Source organism: Podarcis liolepis (assembly GCF_965112155.1).
Source record: "Podarcis liolepis genome assembly, chromosome: 5".
Classification (NCBI taxonomy): Eukaryota; Metazoa; Chordata; class Lepidosauria; order Squamata; family Lacertidae; genus Podarcis; species Podarcis liolepis.
Window position 1 is genome coordinate 86,881,834 of NC_139556.1, and position 21,527 is coordinate 86,903,360.

At 46.9% G+C, this 21,527-nt stretch overlaps 1 protein-coding gene across 1 annotated transcript in view; it reads left to right on the top strand.

Annotated features, from left to right (window-relative positions):
* Positions 1-21,527, top strand: part of LOC310707446 (uncharacterized protein) — a 214,180-nt gene that overhangs the window by 143,045 nt on the left and 49,608 nt on the right. The window contains 11 exon segments of the mRNA XM_083504656.1: positions 256-378; positions 1,765-1,890; positions 3,233-3,409; positions 9,402-9,533; positions 12,287-12,415; positions 13,737-13,865; positions 14,510-14,644; positions 16,991-17,125; positions 20,147-20,278; positions 21,352-21,444; positions 21,447-21,479. Coding sequence (XP_083360782.1) covers positions 256-378; positions 1,765-1,890; positions 3,233-3,409; positions 9,402-9,533; positions 12,287-12,415; positions 13,737-13,865; positions 14,510-14,644; positions 16,991-17,125; positions 20,147-20,278; positions 21,352-21,444; positions 21,447-21,479 — 1,344 coding nt within the window.

Below are 21,527 nucleotides of genomic sequence, written 5' to 3' on the forward strand. Positions count from 1 at the left end.
CCTGTGAGCCAGTGTGGTGTAGTGGTTATGAGTGGTAGTCACGTAATCTGGGGAACCGGGTTCGCGTCTCCGCTCCTCCACATGCAGCTGCTGGGTGACCTTGGGCCAGTCACACTTCTGTGAAGTCTCTCAGCCCCACTCACCTCACAGAGTGTTTATTGTGGGGGAGGAAGGGAAAGGAGAATGTTAGCCGCTTTGAGACTCCTTAAAGAGAGTGAAAGGCAGGAAATCAAATCCAAACTCTTCTTCTTCTAGACCTGGACGAATGTGTGACTGGAGATGCCTGCTGCTCACAATTCTGCATCAACTACATCGGAGGCTACGAATGCAGCTGCAAGGCAGGCTTTCGGCTTCATCCGGACGGCTGTGAATGTGATGGTAATTTAAATTCGCCAGGCACTGGGCAAGGCACTCAGGAGGCCTTTTGCAGAAATGCCGAGCAAACATTCCACGGGGATCTGCTTTGCCGTTCATTGTGTTTGTCACCTCAGGTCTCGCAAGCAGTGCTGATGTGCGCCTGCTCCTGAGAAGACCTCAGGAAACATGCTCATGTGATGGTGGGGAACCTGTAGCCTGCTCATTGCCGTTGGACTCCAATTCCCATCAACCCCAGGCTGCACAGTTGGTGGCCAGGGATCATGGGTGTTGTAGTTCAGTAGCAGCTTCCCTACCCCTTGTGCCAGTAGCAAGCAGACTACAGGTGCTTTTGGGGCAGATATAAAAGGTAAAGGTAAAGGGACCCCTGACCATTAGGTCCAGTCATGACCGACTCTGGGGTTGCGGCACTCATCTCGCTTTATTGGCCGAGGGAGCCGGCGTACAGCTTCCGGGTCATGTGGCCAGCATGACTAAGCCACTTCTGGCAAACCAGAGCAGCGCATGGAAACGCCGTTTACCTTCCCGTTGGAGCGGTACCTATTTATCTACTTGCACTTTGACGTTGGCAGGAGCTGGGACAGGAGCTCACCCCGTCACGGGGATTCGAACCACCAAGTCCTAGGTTCTGTGTTTTAACCCACAGCGCCACCTTGGGCGGATATAACCCTGCCTAATTTCCCAATTGCAGTTAGGAGATTAGGAATGGCTCCCAGGCTTCTCTTCCCTTTACTCTGATATGCAGGTTCTCCCTCCTTTCATTTCCAGAGCTAACCACGGCATAGCAATATTGCTGACTGTGCATCGTTCAAAACTGCAATTTGAAGTGCAGATATGATACCATGGTTAGCTGCAAAAAAAATAGGTAGTTCCAAAAAAATGAATGTGGTGGTGGTGGGGAAATAATGTGAGTGGGAATGAGGGGCAAGGAAAGGAAACAGAAGCCTGTTATGTGCTCCCAGGCAAGGAAGGGCAGCGAAGGACATTTGATACGCTTGGCTTTGCTTCTAAGTTGCATGGTTTTGTTTAATGTTTATTCAATTGGATTTTAAATGGAAGTTGTTTCAAATTATGCTTGCAAGCTGCCTGGGCATTTCAGAAGGTGGGAAATGCAGATTTTATCTAGGTAATATCAATGGGTTGTATCCAGTGTGAATCAAACTCATATTAGACTCATTGAAGCTAATAGACAACAATTAACTTATGCCCATTAATTCAAACAGCTTAACTCTAATGTTGGATACAACTGAATGTACTAATAACCAAGGTAATCGGAATAGATAACAGTAATAGCCATTCTGAAGTTCTGAACAGGAGTTCAGCACAGTTTTCTTCTTGATCCAAATTGGGTTTTTGCATCCAAGGTTTACTCCTCATTTAATTTCCTAGATGTGGACGAGTGCCTATCTGACACTGATGGCTGCGACCAATATTGTATTAATTCTTTGGGTTCCTATGAATGTACATGTGACGAAGGATACAGGCTCAGCAGTGTCAATGGACAGTCTTGCATCTGTAAGTTATTCCGTATCGTTAGGAGCTCTATTTGAAGGAAAACTCCAATTACCAGCCATGGTTTTTGGAAGTGATAATGGCATTACTTATTCAGAGTGAGGCGTCTTAATAGCACATAATCTATTAAAAATGAGGTTTGTTTGAATTGTCTCATTTTCAGCAAATTAGATATTACTCAAATCCTCGTTATATTGAGAAGCTAAGCGTAATTCTAAAATTCCCAAAGTGGTTATGTTGAATCTGTAATATAAAGCCAAAACATTTATCTTCTGTTTCAATCAGACTTTTAAATATATGTTTCAGTGTTAAAATGTCATCTATAGCCTGATGGTGATGGTGATGTGATGATGGTGTGTGTGTGTAGCTTTTATATGCGTTTATAATTTAATGATTGTTTATTCTAAAGCTAAATATGTAATCCCTAGACACTGTTTTGTGTTCAGTTCAAATTCCACATCTGAGATTATTTATAAATCTTGTAGCTTTGCTATGGCTGGGCTTAAGGGACAGAAACACATACAAGTCACCCTGAATCCAATGGAATTTAAGGCTGATGGATAACAACTTGCTTGGGTAGGCATCTTTAATTCAAAAGACAAAGAAACTAAGATTGCTCTCTACAAGTGAGAAGCAGCTTGTCTAATCAGCCACCTTAAAATGGGTTGAGCAATGAAGTGCAAAAAAATCTCATGTTGTTCTAAGGATGAGCAATTTAGAGGGCACGTTTAGCACATGAAAAATTCAACTCAAACTAAACAAAAATAAACAAGCACAACACCATGAACTACTGACTCTCTAAGACAAAGATGGGCAATTTGTGGCTTTCCAGGTGTTGCTGGACTACACCTCCCATCACCTATGATTAGCCATGGCTGAGACTGATGGGAGTTGGAGTCTTAGAACATTGGGAAGGCCACAGGCTCCCCACCCCTGCTCTAAGGCCTCCAGGAAGGGCAAAATATTTAACCGGTAACACCTATTACCTTCCAGTTCCAAATACAGAGAGAGTACCTCCATGCTAGCAAGAGTTTCAGTTCAAGTGTAATATATGTATATATAGTTGTTAAACCATACATCTGCACCTTATATGTAGGGATTCCCCCCCCCCCTGATTCTTGGAGGATGATACAGGCAACTAAACTACCCCGGGGGTGAGAGAGTCATCATTGCAGGGTAGTTTTGTCATCTGAGTAGTCTGAAGAGCTTTCATTGATTGTAATGTTTCTGTTTCCTATTATTAATAATAGTAGCAGCACCTGTTTAGTGATGTAAACAACAAATAGGATAAAGCTTATGGGACTTAATAAGATGAAAATGTAAGTATTTGTATCTCTGATATCACCATTAGATGACGATAAGCTGGAAGAGGAGGAAGAAGAAGAACTGGAGATTGCCCGGATTCCTGGCTTCCGCTTCAGAAGACCACCTCAGCTCCTTCACTTCAGTACCTCCCTAGATTCTTTCTATGATGAGGAGGAAGAGGAGATTCGTGGAGAGCTCACTGTTGCACACCAAGTTGGTGAGAGAATGTTTCTAAAATCTTAATGTTATGTAGTGTAGTTTCACCCTGGGCCAAGAGGGGGATACTGTATATAGTTTTCACTCAGGTCTGTAGATAGTTTTCACTCAGGTCCGCGTCTGTTATTTTAGGCGGGAACTCTGGGCTGTTGTGGTTACAATGTTGACAGCCGGCTGCCTATAAATACAGGCCGGCTGAGCTGTTCGTGTCAGTTCTATTCCAGCTTACCATAATAAAGAGCTACTGGAAGAAATCGCTGTGCCGGCTGCTATGTCAACCCACGACTTAACACTGGCGACGAGGGTGGGATAGATGGACATCAGAGCACAGCCAGATGCGGCCAGCCTCTGAACTGAGCTGAATCACTGAGCTGAATCACAGAGCGAAATCACTGAGCGAAATCACTGGGCAGAACCAATTCAGAGCTGACTGTTCTGGCTAGAGCACTGTGTTCCATCCATCGCCCTTCACGCCGGCATCGGAATCATGGCTTCACTTGTGCCTCTACCGCCGTTTGCGCCAGCCTCTGAATCATGGGACTCCTACCTCGCTCGGTTCGACTGCTACCTCCAAGCCAACGAGCTGACAGCAGTATCAAAGGATCGGAAGCGGGGCCTATTCCTCAGCCTCTGTGGGCCTGAGGTGTTTGAGACGGCCCGAGCGTTGGTTGCGCCTGAGGCAGTCCAGGCAACACCATGGGACACAATCCAAGAGAAGCTCCGCAACCACTACGCACCAAAGCCGTCCAAGATTGCTGCCCGCCATGCGTTCTACCACCGGAACCAGGCAGAGGGGGAGTCAATCAACAACTACACCACCGCCCTGCGACAGGCTGCAATGCACTGTGAGTTCCGAGACTTAGACGATGCCCTGATGGATCGAATCGTCTGCGGGGTCCGGGACATCCATCTGCAACGGCGCCTCCTAGCCAAGCCAGACCTCACGCTACAGAAAGCCATTGAGGAGGCTGTGGCCTCAGAAGCTGCTGAACGCTCCGCCCAGGAGATCCGCAAGTCCAGCAGCCCGCGTCTTGCTAGGGAGCCAGTTCCGGTGCATCATGAAGAGGCCAGCAGTGAGGAGGCATCCTCCAGTGAAGACGATGACGTGCACCAGACAAAGCGGGAGCGCAGGAAGTTCCAACCGAAGTCCAAGGGCCAACCGGAATGTGCTGGCTGCGGAGGCAACCATTCCCGTGCCAAGTGTCGATTCAGAGACGCCATCTGTAGGAAGTGTTCCAGAAGGGGCCACATCGCTAAGGTCTGCCGATCGGCTCCGTCTGACACCCCCCCTTCATCGACTCGCAAGTCCAAGTCTTCACTCCAGTCTGCCAAGGAAAGTTGTTTCGCTCTCACCAACTGCCGCTGCCCGTCTGGAACCACGATTGGCCAAACCGACTCGCCTACGCGACGCAAGCTGAACGTCACGGTGCTCATTGAAGGAGCTCCATGTGACATGGAGATTGACACCGGGTCTGTCCTGTCCATCGTGTCATGGAGCACCATCAAAAGACTGGTACCCAGAGTGTCCAAAAGGCAACTCGACTCTCACCGCGTACACCTGAGAGACTACCAGGGAAACGACATTCCCGTGGTAGGCGTTGGCCGGTTCCGGATTGCCTTCAAGGATTTTTCGGGCCTGCTCCGGTTGGTGGTGGTCGAAGGTCAGCGGCCAAGCCTCCTAGGGCTAGACTGGTTTGATGCCCTCGGCCTGGAAGTCACCGGCATCAACTGCATCTCTAACGCAGAGACTGAGGGTCTGGTCAAAGACTTTGCCGAGGTTTTTGACGGCACCTTGGGCCAATATACAGGTACGCCCATCTCCTTTAGCCTTGATCCACAAGTCGCCCCCATCAAGCTAAAGCCACGCCGGGTTCCCTTTGCTCTCAAGGCTAAGGTGGACGAACAACTGGACAAACTGATTGCCCAAGGAGTTTTGGAGCCGGTTGACCACGCAAAGTGGGAAACCCCCATCGTCACGCCGGTCAAGCCAGATGGGTCGGTGAGAATCTGCGCTGACTACAAGTGCACGATCAACAAGGCACTTCAGCAGCACGCTTATCCGGTTCCTGTTGTCCAACACCTGCTGCATTCCCTGGGTGAGGGTAAGGTCTTCGCTAAGCTGGACCTTGCCCAAGCCTATCAACAACTGCCAGTCGATGATGCCACTGCTGAAGCCCAGACGATCGTCACCCACCGGGGGGCATTCCGTTGCCGCCGGTTGCAGTTCGGGGTGAGTGTGGCTCCTGGCATCTTCCAAAGCCTTATGGAGCGTCTCCTGCAAGGGCTTCCGGGCGTGGTACCATATTTTGATGACGTCTTGGTGTCTGCAGACTCACACCGGCAGCTGTTCGAGCGCCTCCGTGCCGTGCTGACCAGGTTCCAGGAGGCCGGGCTCAAGGTAAAGAGGGAGAAGTGCCAGATCGCCGTTCCACAGGTAGAGTTCCTGGGCTATCTTATCGATGCCTCCGGTCTTCATCCAACCACATCCAAGATCCGCGCTATCCAGCAGGCCCCCACCCCAAAGAACAAAACGGAGTTGCAGGCATTCCTGGGGCTGCTGAACTTTTATAACATGTTCCTGCCCCACAAAGCCACAGTGGCTGAGCCTCTTCACCGACTCCTTAGCACTAAGACGCCTTGGGCCTGGGGTCATCGGGAGACGGCGGCCTTCAACGCGGTCAAGGCTCTCCTTTCTTCTGACAGTGTGCTGGTACAGTACAGTGAATCCAGGCCGCTGGTCCTTGCCTGCGACGCCTCCCCTTTTGGCATCGGTGCTGTCCTTAGTCACCGTTTTCCAGATGGAAGAGAAGCACCGCTCGCCTACTTTTCCAGGACACTATCTCCGACGGAACGGAATTACAGCCAGCTCGACAAGGAGGCATTGGCACTTGTGGCTGGAGTGAAGAGGTTCCATGAATACCTCTATGGCAGGACTTTTGACCTCATCACTGACCACAAGCCACTCCTGGGCCTCCTCGCCGGTGATCGTCCAACTCCACCGGTCCTCTCACCACGCATGCTGCGATGGACTGTTTTCCTGGCTGCCTACCACTACCGGCTCATCCATCGCCCGGGAAAATCGATGGGCCATGCCGACGCCCTCAGCCGTTGCCCTCTTCCAGCATTTGTGGAAGACCCGGCTCCAGCTTCATCGCTCCTTCTGATTGAGGATCTTCCGGCAGCACCTGTATCGGCTGCCACTGTGGCCTCCGCATCTGCCCAGGATCGCACCATCAGCCGGGTGCTCAACTGGGTGTGGAGGGGGTGGCCACAAGGGCCTTTTGCATCGGAGTTCCAGCCCTTCGCAACCAGACAACATGAACTCTCAGCTCATCGCGGCTGCCTGCTGTGGGGAGACCGCGTCGTGATTCCCCAGGGACTCCGTCAGCGCGTCCTGGAGGCTCTGCACGTTGGCCACCCGGGAATTGTCAAAATGAAGGCGTTGGCTCGGTGTTACATCTGGTGGCCTAATATGGACGATGCCATCACTGCCTGGGTGTCCGCCTGTCAAGCGTGCCAGGAGTCGAGGCCTGCACCACCGGCAGCTAAGGGACACACCTGGGAGACGCCAAAGACACCCTGGTCGAGGGTGCACATCGATCTGGCTGGCCCCTTTCACGGCCGGACCTTTATGGTAGTGGTGGACGCCTATTCCAAATGGCTGGAGGTCGCCCTGATGCCCTCCACCACTACCGAAGCTGTCATCCGGGTGCTGCGAGGCCTGTTTGCAACGCATGGGTGTCCTGATGTCCTTGTCTCTGACAACGGACCGCAGTTCACGTCAGGCACGTTTGAGCGGTATCTTTTGGGACTGGGCATCCGCCATGCCCTAACGGCACCCTTTCATCCATCCAGCAACAGGCAAGCGGAAAGAATGGTGCGCTCGACAAAAGAGGCACTGGCGCGCCTGGACCGGGGAGACTGGCATGAGCGGGTCGCCGAATACTTGTTCGTGCAACACATCACCCCTCATGCGGCCACAGGGAGGAGTCCTGCTGAACTGCTTATGGGCCGCCGCCTCAGGTCACCGCTCGACCGGCTACACCCAGACTTTGCCGTGGCTGAACCCCCAGGCTGTGCCAACGCACCACGGTCATTTGTCCCAGGAAACCAGGTCTTTGCCCGGAACTATGTGGGGGACATCCCTTGGGTGCCAGCCACAGTAGTGGGAGTCACTGGACCTCGCTCGTACCAGGTGGCACTCGAAGACGGACGCTTGTGGCGACGGCATATAGACCAGCTTAGGCGCAGGGTTGGAGACTTGGACACTACCGAGGTGCCCCCAACTGCACTAGCGGCTCCAGAAGAGACACGTACAGATGGCGAGGCCCCACCTACACCTCCCTCGCAAACTGCCAGCGTGGAGCCGAACCAAGCCGTTTCAGAACAGACTCAGACCACTCCACTTGCGGAGGCTCCACCCACAGCAGCGGATCCAGGGGAGTTGGTTCCAATGCCACCTAGGGTCGCACCACAGCCTCAGCGAGAACTGTGTGGCCCTCCGGACTTGGCTACCAGTCCCCGGCGGTCTGGCAGAGTTTCCAAGCGCCCAACTTATTTAAAGGACTATGTTGTTGGACAGGTATCACTGTTGGTCTAAGTATGGGAAATGTAACCGATATGCTTTTGTGCTTAATTGAACCATTACGCGTAGTGTTGTATATAAGGAAACCATTACGATTGTAACTAACGCCTTATCTCGGTGGGGAGGGGTGTTATGTAGTGTAGTTTCACCCTGGGCCAAGAGGGGGATACTGTATATAGTTTTCACTCAGGTCTGTAGATAGTTTTCACTCAGGTCCGCGTCTGTTATTTTAGGCGGGAACTCTGGGCTGTTGTGGTTACAATGTTGACAGCCGGCTGCCTATAAATACAGGCCGGCTGAGCTGTTCGTGTCAGTTCTATTCCAGCTTACCATAATAAAGAGCTACTGGAAGAAATCGCTGTGCCGGCTGCTATGTCAACCCACGACTTAACACTTAATTTTTTGCAGAGAGCAAGCATGTAAGTAACATGTTTCCAGGGAATGAAAAAAATCAGCCCAGAAAGAAAGGAGAATTATAAAATTTTGGAGCTACTAGAACATAGTCATAATCACTCTGTTCTGCCTATGCTGCTGGAGGCAGAATACCTCTGAACGAGAGTTGCTGAGAACCGCAAGCAGGAAGAGTGTTGTTGCATCCAGGTCCTGCTTTTTGGCATCTCATAGGCCTCTGGTTGGCCATTGGCCTGATCCTGCATGCTGTCCTTATGCTCTTAGGGTGAGAGGTGAGGTGACACACCAAACAGTTCCTTGTGATCCTAAGTTAGCCATATCGTCTGTTTCCAGTGGACCTGGAAGGAATGTGAGTTTAAAAAAACAGCAGTCCATATCACCATTGCTAAAAACTGGAAAACATCTGGGGGCATGTATGGAGGAAGAGTAGTATGGGAGATTGCAGCATACTGTTCTGATGGAAACACTGACAACCCAGCTAAGAGTCAGCAGAGGTCAGAAAAAGAGCTGTGCTTTCAGTGAAGACTGGTTTTGCTTTATTGCATAGACTAACAGGAGTGATCCCTTGCAATTACTGCTGAATGCAAGGAATTCCTGCATTGCAGAGGGTTTGAATAGAATATGAGCCTTGAGGTCCCTTCCATCTCTACAATTCTGTGATTCTATGAATTCACATTTAACATTACGGCAAGGACTTATAACAGGAAAAAAAGAGGCTATTAGAACAAATGTTTCATAATGCCATTTGTTGTGCAGTTTTTGAGTGGGAGGGATTTGTTCTGGATTGGCATGCTTCAAAAATGAAAAATAAATGGATATAGGAAAGAAGGGGAAACTTCTGCAGTGACACTTTTCTGCAGCTCTCTGTGTTTCTGTTTCCTTCTCTTGAATGATATAGCCCCTGGCTGCAAGTAGTTGCTGGCAGTAAACATGTACAGAATAAACTGAAATAGCCAAGCCTGGCATGCGAGTTGACACTTGTGCTTTTTAATTTCAGTTTGTCTGCATAACATGTTTGGCAGTGACTGCAGCTTGAGTTGCTCTGACTGTATGAACAGGGGGAAATGCAACAGTGACAACAGTAGTTGTGACTGCCCACCTGGGTGGACTGGCATTATATGTAATGAAAGTGAGTATACCTCTTACTATTTAAATCCACTTTGAACACTAACAAGGGTGAGCCCAGCTCGAACAAGATTTTGGTAACTAAGGTGCAGGATATAAATTAAATAAATAAAACGTCTACTTTGTCCAATCACTTTGCTTAGATTTGAAGATCAGAGTATACCACCTTTCAGATGGATGGGTTAAAAATAATAATCAAACAATCTGACTGTTTTTCAGCTGGCATTGGCTTGATGGGTCACAGATTGCACAGCTCTGCACATGTGAGCTCAGCAAATGACTTGAATAAGAATTTGCTCAAACCATATAAATGTTGAACAAAGGTGGGGTCCTGAATTTTGCCTACACTTCTGTCGAGGGCATTAAACAATGTGTTTATCCTATTTTACCCCCATTAAGGCTGAGAGATAGTGACTTGTTCAAGGCCACCCACAATGAGCTCAATGACTTGGTGAGAAATTGAACCCATGATCCTCTAGTCCAGTTTAAAGACATACCGTTTTTTTGCACCATAGGGCGCACCGGCCCATAGGGCGCACCTAGTTTTTTTTTGGGGGGGGGGAATAAAGGAAATAAAGGGGAAAAAAATATTTCTCCTCAGGTGCGGGGCTGGGGCGGGGGAAGTCCGAGCTTCCCCAGCCCCCAGAACAGGCTGCTCTCCGCAAGCCGTGGGAGCCCTCCTGCGGCTTGCGCAGAGCTACCCAAAGCCCGGAGGCGACTGCTCAGGGCGCCCGGGCTACAGGATGCAGGCAGCTCTCCGCAAGCCGTGGGAGCCTGGCGGGAACTCCCGCGGGCTCCCAAGGCTTGCCGATAGCTTCCTGAAGCCTGGAGAGCGAGAGGGGTCGCTGCGACCCCTCTCACTCTCCAGGCTTCAGCGAAAGCCTGCATTCGCCCCATAGGATGCACACACATTTCCCCTTCATTTTTTGAGGGGGAAAAGTGCGTCCTATAAGGCGAAAAATACGGTAATTGCTACACTAGTGGGTTCTGTCTGCTTGTCGTTGGGTCATACTTTCCACATTGATATGACAGCCAGGTATTCCCTGTGAATTGCAGAGATGCATTTCAGTGGGCCTTATCTATTGATGTGAGCTGTGGGTGAGACCTTTGGGGGTCATCACACTGCCTTTCACCATGCTGGGTCTGCACGCATACCTGTCACAGAAGAGCAAATTTATTTAAGGGTTCCTGTGTGTGCCTTCATTTGTTTTGGTGTCAAGTCCCATTCATTTCAATCCCCTTCTTCAGATTTAAGACTACTGAGTGTCAGTTTGCAGTGGCAATAAGACACAGGTGAGATACTTTCTGTGATGCAGAAAGAACTTTTTGATCCATTACCTGGCTATTAAACTGCCCCTGCATCTGCCTTGGCAGCAGGCTGATGCGATCAAATTCTAAGGAACCACAAAAGATGATCCAGGGACATGGTCTCACACATATTATCCCTTAATCTCCTGTAGACTTCCTCTCCAGGCGAGAGGCAACCTAAAAAGGCCCATTAAGTGGCAATAATAGTGCACCTTTCCATCTAGATCTACTCTCATCCACTGTAAGTGATCAACAGTTTCAAAGCTCACTGGTCCATTTAGTAGACCCAAATTTGCAAGTGATGTGCAATCTGCTTCCCCTCCACCAGCAAAAAAACCAACACCCAATCATATCGGTCAAATCTTCAAAGAAAAGGATCAGCTACGAGCAGCATCAGTTTGAAAAGCAACTTTTTGTCTGTCTTCTGCTTTCACCACTTTGACAAAAGGTCACTCATTGTATTCCACAGACAGGTGTGGAGATGGGGTTTCCTTGCAGTCTACTTCTTAGGGCTAGCTCTGCAATGGACAATCACTGCAAGGCTAAAGTAGTTCAAGGAAACATTTATCCCTTTGAGTTGCTTGTTTGCTGCCCCTACCTATATCTGTGTTCAGCACTAAAAATAAATTTTATAAGTCTGAAAGCTGCAACTGGTATGGCATGTAGTGCTCATCAGTCTGCCCTACGTACCTCTGTGCCCTTTAATAGTGCTGGTCAGATTAGAGGAGGATTCTAAGACACTCAGGGCTTGTCCATACTTTCTCTTGTCCCGGGCCTAAGAAGCATGGATCTGAGCAGTTTTCCTCTTTCTAGGCATGTGTCTGAGTGGTTTTCCCATTGCACCATTCCTTTCCCAGGGGAAATCCTCTCCTTAGCTTCAAATAGGAACAAACAGCAATCCGCAGAAAACTCAATTGCTGTTTGTGCCGATTGAGCACTAAAGGGTGGTTTTTCACTTGGGGAAAACAACAGGAAGTGTGGATAAGCCCTTAGAAACACCCACTGCCCAGAGGTATATGCCTTAATTTGTACCCTCCCAAGCCATCTTCCTCCAAAAAGGCTCCTGTCTCTATCTTGTGGGAGAGAAGCAGCCCGCAAGGGACAGATGTCCATCAGGTCTCTCTGAGGCACAGCCCTTAGTTTTCAGCCAGAACTTGTGAAATTCTATGGGGAAATAGAAACAGCCAAACCCCCACAAGAGAGCAAGTCATGGCTCCTTCTCTTTGCATCCCATGGCTACATCAACAGCACATTTTCTAGTCTATTTCAGTAGCAAACACGAAGCAGATGAATATTATCACCCGCAGAAACTGGCATGGCATAATATCCGGACTGTTTGTTTTAAGATGCCCTCTAATAGCTTTGCCTCATTTCGACATGATAGCTGAAGCATAATTGCTCTTGGTCCTTAATGCGGTTAGAAGACTGTGTTGCTCGTTCGCCTTGCAGCCTGCTCCATGGGGACCTATGGGAAAAATTGCAGCAGCCTCTGCAAGTGTCAGAACGGAGGATCCTGCGATCCGGTAACAGGGTGGTGTCGTTGCCCACCAGGAATTAATGGAAAGTTTTGTGAAGATGGTAAGAATTTTATTGTTTTCCTCTACATCATTTCCAGCTGGGTGTCTTTATGATTGCCTGTGGAGTTGGCACTAGCTTTTTTAATTGGCACCGAAAGTGCAGCGTAGAGGCTCAAATACGGCAGGGTGCAGTAAGCAGAACAGTCCATTATTTGCTGGGGCAAACTTTGGGAAAATGGGGGCCAGGCACTGGATTTTAGGAGTCTCCACCCCGCAGATCTGTTTTGCATTGGATTCCAGACCCTGGCCTGATGTGAAACGAATCCAGAGTTTCCTTGCCCTTGCTATGGCATTTACCAGAAGCTCTTCCTACCATTCCTTTCCCACTTTTTACAATTTACAGGGGCAAAGTGGCATGGCACAGAGGGCTCCAGATGAGTGCCATGGGGGTGGTGTGGGGACATAATGCTACATCAATTGTGTATAAGCAGTAGCACCCATGGATCCTGCAGCAAACGTGGTCTGCAGTGTGGGGGGCTGGACTATATATATATTTTTTGGGGGGATGAATGAATTCCTATGCCCCACAAATAACCCAGAGATGCATTTTAAATAAAAGGACACATTCTACTCATGTAAAAACACGCTGATTCCTGGACTGTCCGCAGGCCGGATTTAGAAGGCGATTGGGCCGGATCCAGCTCCCAGGCCTTAGTTTGCCTACCCATGATCTAATAGCACTGCCTGAACACTGCCATGCTGTCATGCATCTTGCTGTATGCTAGGAACCAAATGCATGCAGGGAGTGTAAAGCAAGATTGCAGTATACACACTCTTACTATTTATAGAAAGGTTAATAAAAATGATAATAATTTATTATTTGAACCCCGCCCATCTGGCTGGGTTTCCCCAGCCACTCTGGGCAGCTTCCAACAAAGATTTAAAAAAAGATTAAAATGTCACACATTAAAAACTTCCCACTTAAAAACATTTAGATATCTGCTAAATGTCAAATAGTTGTTTATCTCTTTGACATCTGATGGGAGGGCGTTCCACAGGGCGGGTGCCACTACCGAGAAGGCTCTCTGCCTGGTTCCCTGTACTTTGCTTCTCGCAGTGAGGGAACCACCAGAAGGCCCTCGGCGCTGGATCTCAGTGTCCGGGCAGAATGATGGGGGTGGAGACGCTCCTTCAGGTATACTGGGCCGAGGCTGTTTAGGGCTTTAAAGGTCAGCACCAACACTTTGAATTGTGCTCGGAAACGTACTGGTAGATAGAAAAATAGATGGGTAGATAGATAGAAAAATATGCTTGCTTGCTTTTTTTGCACATTGACTCCTATTTGTATTGTGTTGTTCTTCCTTTTTTGGAATATCTATCAGGTTGCCCCAAAGGACGCTTTGGGAAACACTGCAACAAGAAATGTAATTGTGCTAACAATGGATATTGCCACAGATTGTATGGAGCCTGTTTATGTGACCCTGGGCTATATGGTCGCTTCTGCCATCTAAGTAAGTCAAGCCATACAGAATGCTATATAAAATGTTTTTAAGTCCTCAGCAATACAATACAGCTCTTGCAAAATGCCCTTCAGTCAAACAAGGATGCATAGATTTTATTTATTGGTTTATTTAAATCTGACTACCTTATTCCATAGCTCAAGGCACCTTTCAAACTGATTTTTGAAAACAGTTATAAAAACCATGGGTTGCAACCAACTAAGTTCTTTATAGAGAAATCTTTCTTTCACCTCGAAAGGTGCATGCACCTTGATTTTTGTTTTTTTAAATTGTTTTGTTTTCAATGCAAGTAATGCCAGAGTAGTAGGACAAAAAATAGTGCGTAGCACCTTAAAGGAGCTTCTCCTTTACACAAAAGGAAATATTGCAGCATGTGTGATCACAACTGCTTCTTCAAAACTACTGGTTTTGATCCCATGCAAATATATGCAGATTTTATTTACTGAAGGTGATACAATGAAACAGCTACAATGTTTTAAACTGAGTGGCCATTAGTAATCAGAAACATTTCTCTTCCTTCCATTCAGTCATGCTTTCTTAAGCAGCTATTCTGTTCTGCGTCGGAAATTTATTGCTCCATGTTAGGCATGCCAACCTAGCAACAGTGTTAACAGCTCACTTTAATCTGACTGCAGCCTGTCCCAAATGGGTCTTTGGAGCTGGCTGCTCAGAGGAGTGCCTCTGTTTGAAGGAGAACACCCTGGTTTGTGATCCCAGAAACGGTACCTGTACCTGCAGACCAGGCTACGAAGGGAGCAAGTGTCAAAGAGGTATGCATTTTGCTATCTGTCTCAATTCCTTTCTCCGCAATATTCTTTATTAATTTTGCAGCACATATTCCTTCCATGTGTTAAGTACTTGACTTTACTGTTGTGATTCTAAGCCTTTCTTCCTTTTTTTTAACTGAAAAATAAATAGTTAAATAAGGCAAAATTTCTCTCGTTTTGCAGTTGCTCACCAGCAGTCCTTAAAAAATAGAAAGAATCCTGTTGATTAGCAGTTTGGTTAGCAGGGGCAGGAGAATTATTGGGGATGGGACTGAATCCATTCACTGAATGGCAGAATTTTAACTTTTTTAAAAGCTGTGTAGCCCTAGCAGTTTGGATCATAAAGCAGAACCACGTCTGTAACCTCCGTTTTCACAGTCCATTTCTGTCCATGTCACTTTCACATACATACATACTCATGAGCTTGACTCACCCCTTTTCTGCAATAACCTGTGGTTTTAATTTTTTTTTTTAATCCCATTACGCACAATGTCACAGGTTTAGACCCCAGCATCTCAAGGTAGGGACGCGGGTGGCGCTGTGGGTTAAACCACAGAGCCTAGGACTTGCCAATCAGAAGGTTGGCGGTTCGAATCCCCACGATGGGGTGAGCTCCCGTTGCTCGGTCCCTGCTCCTGCCAACCTAGCAGTTTGCGCTGCTCTGGTTAGCCAGAAGCGGCTTAGTCATGCTGGCCACATGACCCGGAAGCTGTACGCCGGCTCCCTTGGCCAGTAAAGCGAGGTGAGCGCCACAACCCCGGAGTCAGTCACGACTGGACCTAATGGTCAGGGGGTCCATTTACCATTTATCTCAAGGTAGGGATGGGAATGTTCCCTGCCTGAAACCCCAGGGACTCCATGGCAAACAGAGCTAGATGAACCAATGGTCTAATTCAGTATAAGGCAGCTTCCTGTTTCATACACAGATGTAGGTCCATTAAAATCAATGGGCTTACATAAGTCCATTGTTTTCAATGGGTTTGCTCTGAATATGACTTAGATGGGATGTCACCCTATGAAAACATGGTATTTGATAACATTCTCCTTCTTAAAATGTGTGTTTCTCAATAAATGTTTGCTCAAAATACGCATTTTATATGGATGTTGATATTTCTTCTGAGCTGAGGATGGTATCATAATTTTGGCAAGTGCAAGAGCCCGTGGATAATTAAGTTCTGATCCACTCATTCATCCAGATTCGCTTCATACAGGAATCTGCAAAGATCTAATTCCTCAAGCATCCCTAACACATGCAGTTCCTCATCCAACGACAGCAGTTGTTTTTATGGTGCTTCCTGTGGTTTAGAAGCCAAACCTAAAAATGCATATTCTTGCTAGTTAGCACAGAGCTAACTAGAGAGCTGTATTGCTGATACGGGCAGATACTCAGACCATAGAAATGCAATTGTTGGAGAGGGTTCTGTGTGATATCATTTCCCCTCCTCCCCTGGAGAGGAACGAACATATACTACTTCCTGTCACTCTCTAATCTTCGACCAGCCGTGAAGTCAGGCATCCCTATGCTTACTCCAGCTCCAGCCACATGCGTGAAGCTGGTTATAATGTAAATATAAGTATTTTGCCTGCATAGTTTCTACTGCTGTCTTTGCTGTGAACCAATGCATGATTATAAAGTAAGTAAATATTATTTTTAAACTTGCTTTACAGGTGATTGTCTAATTCTTTGTTAAGCAGGGTAAGGAAGTGGGGAGCCTTGCTTAGAAGAAGGCTTTACAGCCCAGTTCCTATGCTTTTAATTTCTCTGCCAAGGATTTTGAAACTCACACATGTGCAATCAATATATCCTTTCCTACCCATTAAAACCCATCCCACACTTCCATGGAAATTGAAATATACTCGGAGTCGAGTGTGGATTTCATGCTCTTTATTCAGCTCATAGTAGCGAGGAATGGAAGTTCCCCCAAAGTGTCTGCTTTATATACAGTATTTACATAATGGGCCCCACATGATTGGCTAATTCCGGGATTCTCCTGTAGGCCAATTAGGTTGCGGATTCACTTCCACCTGGAGCTGGATTGCAGACCAATCAGATTGCTGCATTCTGGATCCTATTGTTCTAGGACCAATCAGACTGCTGCATTCTGAATCCTATTGTTCTAGGACCAATCAGACTGCTGCATTCTGAATCCTATTGTTCTAGGACCAATCAGACTGCTGCATTTTGAATCCTATTCAACTCAGTGCATAACAGAAATGTTTTGGGGTTTTTTTTGGTTAAGCTAATGAAAGTCCTGCTTATGGTCCATCCACACTTGCAAGGAGCTACTGAATGTTGCAGTCATGAAACGATGACGAGGACCGTTCAGTCTTGCATGCTTTTTCTTCCAGAGTGCATCCCTGGTTTTTACGGAGCTTCCTGTCAACAGAGGTGCAGCTGTCCTGGTTTGTCCTTGTGTGACCATGAAACTGGGAGATGCAGACACCCTTGCCCTGCAGGCTTCTATGGAGAAAATTGCCTAAACCGTATGTACTTGGAGGCATGCTTTTGAAGAGAGAGAGAGAGAACTGAGTGGGGAACTTTTGCTTCTGCCTTTTCTTTTTAATCAGGTGTGGGGAAACCACAAGCTCACAGAGTCTTCATCTCAGGGTCACATTGGGCAAAAGATTCTTGCATTGCAGGGGTTTCGACTAGATGACTCTAGTGGTCCCTTCCAACGCTGCAGTTCTATTTTTTTCCCCTCCAAAAAATTTATTGATTTTCCAAATTTATAACAAACATAAAAAACACAAATAACAAACAAACAAACATCCAAACTATAATAGTTCCACTTTTGTTAACATTGTTAGATGACTTCCTCAAATCCCCCTGGCTGAGTTTCTATGTATATCATTGTAACAGTTTTCCAAAACTAATTTCTCATAAAATTTACTTAGTCTTTCTTTTCATTTTAATTTCAGATATATTATTCTATAACATATAGCATATTTAAATTCTAAGCCAATCTGGTACTTGCAAGTATTTCTATTTAAGTTATCTTGGCATATTTAGCTAAATAGTCTTTAAATTTCATTCATTCCTCCTGGTACTCCTCCTCCTCCTGGTCACAGACTCTTCCGGTCAGGTCGGCTAGCTCCCAAAAGTCCATTGTCTTCATCTGCCATTCCTCCACTGTTGGAACTTCTTGTGTTTTCCAATTTTTAGCCAGCAAAATCCAACGCTGCAGTTCTATGCAATCAAAGTAGCCTCAGCGAGTCCAGGATTCTTCGTGCTTTGATAGGCCATTCTCTTATATCTCGCACACCCTGCTAGATGAGCGACTCCTCTTTGTATTCAGTTCTGCTGGACTCGCCCTTCTGCTGTCAAGTGGCAAAGTGGAAGACCGGCAGTTGAGTGGTGTGTGTCTCTCCCGGAGACCGCACCTCAAGCGATTTGCAAAGTAGTGGGGAGAAATAGATTAAAGGAAAACATGGGATCAAAAGCAAGCTGATATAAAAGTCTCATTGCAGAATGGAAGCAAAAGAACTGAAGAACCCTTATTGTGGCCAAGCCCTATCTGCTCCAGCACCCTGGTCACGCAACCAAATGGCCAACCAGATGCTGAGAACCAGATGTGCAAGCAGGTCATGAATATGCCATAACCCTTGTGGTTCCAAGGAACTGGTATTCAGAGGCATATTGCCTCTGACATTGAAATACTAGTACATAGTTATTCTGGCTAGTACCGGTAATAGCCAATTATAGCTTTATCCTCCATGCATTTGTCTTAAACCCCATAGAATCCATAGGATCAGCATGGCTGTTGGACAGATGATATGTGTCTTTGGTGCTAGCTATGCATCAAGGGAGGGACGCGGGTGGCGCTGTGGGTTAAACCACAGAGCCTAGGTCTTGCCGATCAGAAGGTCAGCAGTTCGAATCCCCACGACGGGGTGAGCTCCCATTGCTCAGTCCCTGCTCCTGCCAACCTAGCAGTTCAAAAGCACGTCAAAGTGCAAGTAGATAAATAGGTACCACTCCAGCAGGAAGGTAAACGGCGTTTCCGTGCGCTGCTCTGGTTCGCCAGAAGCGGCTTAGTCATGCTGGCCACATGTCCCGGAAGCTGTACGCCGGCTCCCTCGGCCAATAAAGCAAGATGAGCGCCACAACCCCAGAGTCGGCCACGACTGGACCTAATTGTCAGGGGTCCCTTTACCTTTACCTATGCATCAAGGGATGCCAAGCTGCAAACATGGCCATAAACAAGAGGAGAAAGAGACTGATGTCAGAAACAACAGGGGCATACCTAGCAACGGAAGTGGTCACTGCTGCTGGCTCCTTGAATGGTGTTGGATGAAATTCAAATGCAGGGTGGAATAAGAGCAGAACCGGGCCAGGACACTCATGGTTCCTAGATACAGCCCAGCAGAATCCCCTGATATATTTCCCCCCCCCCAAGAAATAGTAAAAATAGTATAAAACTATGTTTTTAAGATGCTGGAATTACGTTTTTGCACAGGTTTATTTTTATATCCCATATGCAGTCTTGTCATAAATGTTCATCTATCTGTGTCATAAGTCAATAGCACTTACATTGAAAGCTGCGTGTTTTGCTTGTTTCAGTTGCGACTGTGGATGCTTTCTGATGCCTCCGATGGCCTTGTTACTATAGCCACAGTCTTTGTCTCTTTGCTTGTTTTTAATACTGTTTAGCTCGTACTTTTAGCGTGAATTGCAAACTATCACGTAATCTAAAGACCAGATGTCCAGAGGGTAAAGCTGCTCTGCTACACTCAGAGTTAAGAGGAATGTTTGTCCGGCTTCCAAAATTTAACCCCTAAAGAGATTTGAAATTCTATTCATCTACATGGATTTAGATTTTTTTTGGGGGGGGGGGTTCCCCTTGGAAACGTAAGGCTGCAATCATACATATTGCATGCTCTGTATGAACAGTATCTCTGCTGAGATACAGCAGCCATCTTTCCAAATGCATTTTTGTTTCAGTAAGTTTTTCCAGCTGGATGTATATGTTAAGTCTCTGCCGTGGATGATTATTTGTATAGTTTGTTAAACCTATTTTTAGTTGTTCTCTGTATCATTTCTTTAAAAACCTATTTTTACTTGCTTTGATTGCATGTTGGTAAACCACCCCAAGACTTGTGTCAAAAGTGATTCATAAATTAATATAATAAGAATAACGAGTAATCTGACTCCATGGGACTTTCTTCCCAATAAACGTATGTGTATGTGTGCGTGTACACACACACACACACACACAGAGAGAGAGAGAGAGAGAGAGTTAGTAGGTGACCTCCATAGAAAAGGCAGGCAAAGTGAATGTTTAATTGGTTGCTTAAAAATTAAATATTTTTGAAGCTATGTTTTGTTTTAGCAGCATGCACCACCTTGATGTTTTATGTTATAGTGGTCTAGAAATAAATTAAGGAACTGTAGAAATCACATCCCTTGGAAAATGGGGACTTCTCTTATATATGCACCATTCATTTTGTTCTTAACACTGTTTCTTGTAAAATATATTACTGATTCCTTACACTTTGTCTTTTTAGATTGCCCTGAGGGTTCCTGGGGTGTGAACTGCCACTCTGTCTGCGAACCCTGTGAGAATGGAGGGCTGTGTCACCCAGTAACTGGGACGTGTGAATGCCCATCAGGATACACTGGGAAATACTGCAATGCTTGTAAGTCTGCAATCTTCTGTGCTTGGTGGGGGGACAGGGCAACGGAGCACAAACTTCTGTGCTTTTAAAATACAGTGGTACCTCAGGTTACATACGCCTCAGGTTACATACGCTTCAGGTTACAGACTCCGCTAACCCAGAAATAGTGCTTCAGGTTAAGAACTTTGCTTCAGGATAAGAACAGAAATCGGGCTCTGGCAGTGTGGCAGCAGGAGGAGGCCCCATTAGCTAAAGCTAAGGTTAAAAACTGTTTCAGATTAAGTACGGACCTCCAAAATGAATTAAGTACTTAACCCGAGGTACCACTGTAAAATAAAACCAAGGCTGCCCATGGAACTTTGTGGGGCTTTGCAGTGGAGTGTGGGGCTGGAGGTTCTGGTGCAATCCTTGTGGAATGCCCTCCCACCAGATGTCAAAGAGAAAAACTACCAGACATTTAGAAGACATCTGAAGGCAGCCCTGTTTAGGGAAGCTTTTAATGTTTAATAGACTATTGTATTTTAATATTTTGTTGGAAGCCGCCCAGAGTGGCTGGGGAAACCCAGCTAGGTGGGCGGGGTATAAATATATTATTATTATTATTATTATTATTATTACACCCACGCTGGGCTGGCGCAGTAATTGGATCTGGACTGGGCGCAATGCCATCACCTTACTGCGGCAAGACCAGCTCAAGATCCAGCAGATCTACGGCCGGATCAGTTCAGCCCAGCTCTGTTTTGTTTTATTTATTAAATTTCTATGCTGCCTTTCATCTGAGGATCACAAGGCAGTTTACAATATAAAACACGGAGCTTAAGAGCTTAAGTTTTAAACGAATGCTCCGAAGTTTAGAAAGCCAGCGCTGACTCGCAGCTGCCTGTTATGGTACCTTTAGCTGCAGCGCAGTCTAAGGATGCACAGTAAGAGGCAGGTGATTCTGCCCTGAGCTAAATGACTTTCCAGGACCTCTCTGCCCAGTGATCTGTAATGAGTGGATCATGACCACAGTTGCTCTCTTTCACGTGGAACAGATGCCTTTGTCTGAGCTGATAGATCTAAGTGACAAGTGCTGCACGCTTATCTCTTTTCAGCTTGCCCCGCTGGTTACCATGGGAAAGAATGCTTGCTGCAATGCAGCTGTCATACCGATGCTCAGTGTAACCCCGTCACTGGGGAATGCACATGCCCCCAGGTTGGATCGGCCGCGACTGCAAGCAGCGTAAGTCAAAGCCTCCATTATCAGCACCTGCTCCTTCCTGCCGCTGCC